At 45.4% G+C, this 7,109-nt stretch overlaps 1 protein-coding gene across 1 annotated transcript; it reads right to left on the reverse strand.

Annotated features, from left to right (window-relative positions):
- Window positions 1–3,231: 3,231 nt before the first annotated feature.
- On the reverse strand, window positions 3,232–6,199 carry LOC138870877 (uncharacterized). Its single transcript, XM_070148717.1, has 4 exons — window positions 5,837–6,199; window positions 5,572–5,763; window positions 3,850–4,020; window positions 3,232–3,774 (listed from the first exon to the last, which is right to left on the reverse strand). The coding sequence occupies exons 1-4, from the start codon at window positions 6,197–6,199 to the stop codon at window positions 3,232–3,234; spliced, it is 1,269 nt and encodes a 422-aa protein (XP_070004818.1).
- Between the last annotated feature and the right edge of the window lie 910 nt (window positions 6,200–7,109).

Consider the following 7,109-nt stretch of genomic DNA (forward strand, 5'->3'; position numbering starts at 1 on the left):
TCATAACCACACCTGCGGTTTGGGTTCCGCAGGTGCGGCACCGCAGAAGCGGCTCAACAGTCGCAGAAGCGGAGGTGAGGAAAGGGCCAGATTCCGTAGATGCGGTCAGGTAACCGCAGAAGCGACACCACATCTGCGGTAATGCAGTCACAGGTGCAGAGAGTCCTCCTTAAGTGAGAAGTCGCAGATGCGACCTTTGGTCCGCAAAAGCGGGACCCAAATGCGGAAATAGCTGGGCAGGAAATTTCGAGGGTTTAGTTTCAAAAGTTGGAAATTCGATTTGGATCTTAGGAGAGGGAGATTTTGAGAGGAAATTGAAGAGGAGATCATTGGGTAACGATTCTTTAACCCCTTTTAGTTATATTCCATCAATCTATAGTTAGTTTCATCATTTAATTTTAGATTGGAGATGAAAAACTTGGAAAACGTTGGAAGAAAGTTCTTAGACCTAGAATTCGACTTTTGATTAGGAATTTGACCTTAGATTTGGATAATTTTGGTATGCATGAACTCGTGAGAGCGCGAGGATTCTGAAAATATAAATTTTACCCAATTCCGAGATGTGAGCCTAAGGGGCATTTTGGTTATTTTACATAATTTTGCGTATTAGCTTAGAATTTAATTGTATAATCAGTTACTTGAAGTGCTATTTACATTATGCAATTGAATTGAATAGATTTTAGCCATTTGGATTCGAGTACGAGTGGCAAGAGCGTGGTTTCAGGTTGATTTTGAGCCGGTTCGAGGTAAATGGCTTGTCTAACCTTGTGTGGGGGACCTGACCCTTAGGATATGATATATTTGATAATTGAAATGCCTTGTACATGAGGTGATGAGTGCGTACTTGAGCTAATTGTTGAAAAATATGATTTTTCCTTAAGTATTTCAATTGAATTCTTTTTCCTGTTTTATTCTACTTGTGAATTTAGCCTGTTGCTAGTTAGAAGCATGTTTAGTTGACTTAATTGTCTATTTTCTTAAATTGCCTTAATTGCATTACGTGAAGTATGTTAGGCTAGAATTAACTGCTTACTTGGTACGAAATTTAGCTTAATTGGGTATTCTTGTGTTGCTGTTGTGTGTTTTTACTTTGGGACTACGAGACGACATCCCGGGAGATTCCCCTATACGTATTTATGATCTGAACTGAGGTTCGGGATACCAAGAGATCCCTGGCATGCATATTGAGGATAACAAGAGATCCTCGAGATACCGAGAGATCCCTAGCATATATTGAGGATACCAAGAGATCCTCGGGTTACCAAGAGATCCCTTGTATATATTGAGGATACCAAGAGATCCCTAGCACACATTGAGGATACCAAGAGATACTCGGGATACCAAGAGATCCTCGGCTATCATCCTTGTTATGAATGGTACTTCTTGGTGTTTGCCTTTATTTCTGTTTCCGTTATTGTACTCCATATTATCCTGTGTAGATTCTTACTATAGGTTCTCAATTGTACTATTTATCTTATTTTATCATCTTATTATTTATTTAACCTCAGTAGGTCCCCGACCTTCCTTGTCACTACCCAACCGAGGTTAGGCTTTGCAGTTACTGAGTACCGCTATGGTGTATTTATGCCCCTTCTATGCATGTTTTTCATATGCAGATCCAGGTATCGCTACTCAGGCCTACCATCCTTAAGGAGGCGACTGCTCTAGAGACTTCAAGGTACATCTGCCGCGTCCACAGACTGAGAAGTCCCTTTCTATTCCTGCTTTTTAGTATTTATCCCTTATGTATTTTCCTATCCTATTTAGACATTCCGGAGTTAGAGCTATGTAGTACTTCTTAGCTTGTGATTCGTGGGTTTCCGGGTCTTGGATTTATGTTTTGGTATTGAGAGTTGAATATGGTGTATGCCGAGTGGCACATTTAAACACTGTTATTACTTTATTACTGTTTAAAGTTGTTTTACTTTCCGCAAAATTTTGGTTTTCTTCCGTTATTTAGGCTTACCTAGTCGTAGAGACTAGGTGCCGTCATGATGGTTCACGGAGGGTGAACCGGGGTCGTGACAAGTTGGTATCAGAGCTCTAGGTTCATATGAGTCATTGATTACAAGCCGGTTTATTAGAGTCTCGCTCATCGGTACGGAGACGTCTATACTTATCTCTGAGAGGCTATGTAACTGTTAGGAAAAATTTCCGCTTCTTTTGATTTCCTTGTCGTGCGATATTTTGACATCACAATTCTAAACTTATATCTTTTATTCTCTCACAGATGGTGAGGACATGTGCTACCTGAGATGATCAGGCACCCGCACCCCCTACTGCAGCCGTCAGAGGCCGGGGCCGGGGTAGAGGCCGAGGATGCGCACGTGGTACAGCCAGAGCACCTGCGTGAGCTGCCGCCGAGGTACCACCAGCAGTTCCAGCCAGAGTCCAGGTGCCTAACACGCCTACTGCTACCACTACTCCAACCCTTCAGGAGACTTTGGCACAGTTCATGAGCATGTACACCACTCTAGCTCATGCAGGGTTGCTTCCCCTTGCTGCAGCCACATCTCAGGCCGGTGGAGGAGCAAATACTCCCGCCGCCCACACTCCTGAGCAGCGAGTACATGTTGAGCAAGTCCTTGAGATTATTCCTATACCGTCTGCAGTGCCAGTTTAGCTCGAGGATAGGGCAGCAACTTCCGAGGAGGAGCAGCTGAGGCTTGAGAGGTTCAAGAAGTACAAGCCTCCTGTATTCAGCAGTCTAACATCGGAGGATGCCCTGGGATTTCTAGATGAGAGTTACCACATTCTCCGTACCATGGGTATATCAGGATCAAGCGGGGTTTCCTTCACTACTTTCCAGCTTCGAGGAGCCGCCTATGAGTGGTGGCGCCAGCTTAAATTTTAAGGTCGTACCAACCCAATGTGTAAGAGCCACTATCGCCAGCTTAAACCAAAAGGTCGTACTGACCTAGTGCGTAAGAGCCATTATTGCCAGCTTTGATTAAAGGTCGTGCCGACCAAATGCGCAAAAGCCTATAGGCCAACATAACAAGCCTCATGGCCAATTTTTAAACCTAAGGGTTTTTTACTCGAAAGCTAATTCATCTGGTTAATCATTGACAAACATCGAAATACAAGACGACGAAAGACACACACAAGCAAAGGGAAATGCATGCAAAATGAAACCGAAAGGCTTCCTTATACATGTATATGTGAAATAATGCAAGGCTACATTGGCAATTCTCTTTGAGAGCCCTATACCTAGAATCAGAAAAGAATTGCCTATTCTACTTTCTCCTCAGGGACTGTAGCCCCGTCGACCTCTCTCTCATTATCTTCGGCATCAAATAGGGGGAACATGGCATCGTATTCATCCACCTTGGCCTTCTCAATCTCTTCTAAGAAATCAAAGCCCTTAGCATGGATTTCCTTGAGGGTTTCCCTACGGGACGTGCACCGGGCATACTCACTACTTCTGCTCTCCCAATCGGAAGCCCCTCTCAACTCAGCCCGAGCATCGGCAACATCTTTTAAATAAATGGCCACTTTCCTATCAACCTTAGCCTGAATCTCTTCAACTTTAGCCCCGGCTTCCATGACCTCGGCTTTCATCTCTGAAAGGTCGGACTCGAGCCTTGCAATCCTGCTCGTTTGAACCGAGTTGTTTTCACGGGCGTTCTGGAGTTGTATCTCGAGGGTAGAAGCCTTAGCCAAAGTATTCTTCTTGGTAGCAATATGGGCATCTATTTGAGCCCTTAGATCGTTGCACTCATACTTGGCCTGGCCAACCTCACCACAAAGGCGTTCCAAATCTTCTGTCTTGTTCTGCAACCAAAGTATCAAAATATTAATCTTTGAGGATAGAAGAAGCAGCATGTATTCCCTCGGAGTAAAGGTTACCTGTTTCTCGAGGTGGGATTCGTAGTTCAGGCTTCGATTCGCCTCGTACCAAAGGTGCCTCAATTTTTTCCACCTTTTATCACAAATAAGCCTGAAGGACTTCTCCCCATCCACAGCTTTCCTCAACCTAGCTTGATAGCAAAGCAACTCGGACTTAAGCTTGTCAAAGGTCTATGAAAAGGGAGCTCAATGAGAAAACAAAAATGTAAAGTCAATAAACCAACAAAGTCAACCAAAGCTCACCACAGAACAAAGCCGCTGAGCCTCTTCAAAAGTTGAGCATGCATCTATTGGCCTGGTCTCACCGGCCCCAGTTGAACCGATCTCGGTGGGGACATTGTCGCTCGTGACACCGCTTGATTTAGGAAGCCCCTGGCCTCGAACATCCCTTTAAGTACCTTCATCGAGAAAAGAAGATGACGGCAAAACACTTGTATCCCTCGAAGTACCTTCGACGGGAAAAGAAGATGACGACAAAACACCTGTATCCCTCGAAGTACCTTCGACGGGAAGAGAAGACGGTGGCAAAGGAAGAGCCACTCTTTCTAGGCTAGAAGCCTCGGGTGCTGCAAGCTCAGGTGATACATCTCCTTTCAGCCTCCGAGTAGGTCTTGCCTCGCCATGAGCATCTTCGTCATTCGAAGATTACTTCCGTTTGTTATCATTCCTCGGCCCCGAAGTCGACGATCCTTCCTCATCTCTAAAGGGTCATGGTCTCATCTTAGAAAATTCTCCAATACCTACAGTGACGGAGTTAATATACATAAAAGAAAGTACCTTTTAAAGAAAATAGTCCGCACTGCACGTACCATGGTGTTTGGCCTCCCATCTACCTTTGGATATATCTCGCCACTTACGCTAATCGTAAGTTGATCAAGCTGCTAGTTTTTGAGTCCAATCTGGTAGGTACGGGACCTCATATGGAAACCATGGGATCGCTGCAGAGAAGGAAAGGAAAACATCTTTATAGAGTCTACCTCCACAGTGAACAAGATGATAAAAGCACAACTGTACCACTTACGTGTGAAATTCCATTTCTCGAGAAATGGCAGGAACTCTACGGGGATAATGTCAACGGTCCACACTCTGACGAATCAACTCATCCACCCTCTATCCCCGTCTTCTTCAGTACTGGCAATAAAGGGCAAGGTGGATCGAAGTCGTAGAGCAATCAGGCCTTGATAATGTAAGGGTCGGTACAATCTAACGAGGAGGCCGAGGGTAAACTCGAGCCCGGCTTTATCCGCAAAGTATCTTATCATCAACACTATCCTCCAAAATGACAGGTGAACCTATGCTAGGTTAACTCTATATTTTCTGCAAAACTCGAGCACGACTCTATCTAGAGGACCCAATGTAAATGGGTACGTGTATACGTTCAAAAACCCCTCTACATGAGTCATGATGCTCTCTTCCATGGAAGGTGCCTGCAATACCACCTTTTCTCCCCATTCACAGTCTCTCCTAACCGACTTGAGGTGTTCCTCTCCTCTTCGAAATGCTCAGAAGGAGGTCGAGGCCAACTATCCCCGCAGATGGTCCTTTTTTGAGGTCACAACCCTATTCTGCCTCTTCAGCTCAAGGATCTCCGCATTCTTGGCCGCAACCTATTCCAGAAGGTGCCCCACCAGGGCATCCTTTTGACCAATCTTCAAAGTAGAACCACGATCATAAGCATCAATTCATAAGAATAAGAGGATGAGCATTTGAATGTTGTGTTACCTGCTCGGCAAAGCTGGTCCTTTCCTCGTGCACCCCCTCTATGCTTGCCCGAAGCTCACCCAACTCCTCTTCCTGTCGGGCGGAGGAAGCCTTTGACTTATTTAGATTTGAGGTGAGCTTCTCGAGTTCCTTCTCACGGCATGAGAGCGCGTCTTGGAGATTAGATAAGGCACGGTCATACAACTTCTTGGCCTACAACAAAGGCAGAAAAGTTGAGAAGGCAAGGTAAAAACTTTAAGCACAAATGGTATGTTGAGAATATTACCTGCTGTTGAAGCTTCTCGGCCTCCTCAAGAGCGACGGGGGCTTCGAGGTCTGTGTCCATGTCGATGCCAATGAAGTAGTCCCCGATATTATTTTCCTCTCCATGAGAGTCCACCAAACCAGCGGTACCTGTATCCTGGGCATCCCTAATCTCCCCCGAAGAAAATGAAGGGCCCGATTTAAAGCCACCCAGGGCATCTATTTCTGTAAGGATCTCTTCTCGACCCCGGGAAACTTCGGGTTCAGGCCCTCCGAAATTGCCAGCAAATATTTCATCGATATGGACTGTGCCATGTCTAACTTGAAGCTCGTGGACTGCGCCCGAACCCTCCTCGAGGGTCTCCTCATCACGGGTTAGGTCCATATTTACCATTACCGGCTCGGAGGCCTTGCGCCCAATAGCCTACAGAACATCCGTACCCCGTCTGGCGCTTTGTATCAAAGGGCGATCATCATCATCATCATCACCTTTGTTTTCGGTATGGGGACTTGCCACAGCAGCCGAAGTCTAGACCGTGGCGTCGATCTTAATTGAAGACTCGGTCAAAGCTTCCTTCATCCTCTTCTTACCCTTGCCAGGTTTTGAGGTTCCTTCTTCACCAGTGGGAGCCAGCCTCATCAACGTACCTTCCCCGAGGCCTACACAAGCATGACATATCAAACTCACCACCATAATGAATACTCATAAGAAATTTGGCAACAAGAGTAAGAAGTGCTTACTATGGTTTTTATCCTACCACCGTGTCTTGACAAAATCTTTCCAAGCACGCCCACAGTAAGGAAAGGCAGACTCTAGCTATCTTATCCACCCCAAAAGGTTCTGAACCGTGGTAGGGTACCAAACGGTGGGTGCATAGTAAAAAGAAGAACATTGCAGAGGGAGAAAGAAGGGGAAATAAAATGAACTCGAAGTGGGGACATTTACGCTACATATTCCATTCCTCCGGGAATGTCATCCTATCAGCCGGGATAACGTCCGATGTCCTCTCTATGAAAAACCATCTCATCCACCCCCAGTCCTTATCCTTATCGATGCTCGAAAAGAATGTCTTCGCAGATCAAGGATGAAGCTTGATCAAACCTTGGTAGAGACGAGGGCTGTACAACCTGACCAAGTGATCGAGGGTGAAGGTCATTACCTCAACCTGATTGGAGAAATATCAGAGCATGTAAACAATACTCCAAAAAGAAGGATAAATTTGACCAAGTGTCACTCGTTACTCACGGCAAAAATAAAAAATCACCGGATCTATCTTCAGGGAGTAAGGATCTAC

The sequence above is a fragment of the Nicotiana sylvestris genome, chromosome 6, assembly GCF_000393655.2.
Source record: "Nicotiana sylvestris chromosome 6, ASM39365v2, whole genome shotgun sequence".
Lineage (NCBI taxonomy): Eukaryota > Viridiplantae > Streptophyta > Magnoliopsida > Solanales > Solanaceae > Nicotiana > Nicotiana sylvestris.

Bases quoted from the DNA above. Each gene is read 5' to 3' on its own strand.
- LOC138870877 (XM_070148717.1), bottom strand. From the start codon at position 6,199: ATGGACCTAACCCGTGATGAGGAGACCCTCGAGGAGGGTTCGGGCGCA. The intron at 5,764-5,836 runs GTAATATTCTCA...CCTTTGTTGTAG, and splicing joins CCGAGAAGCTTCAACAGCAG to GCCAAGAAGTTGTATGACCG. The intron at 4,021-5,571 runs GTAACACAACAT...CCCTTTTCATAG, and splicing joins GGACCAGCTTTGCCGAGCAG to ACCTTTGACAAGCTTAAGTC.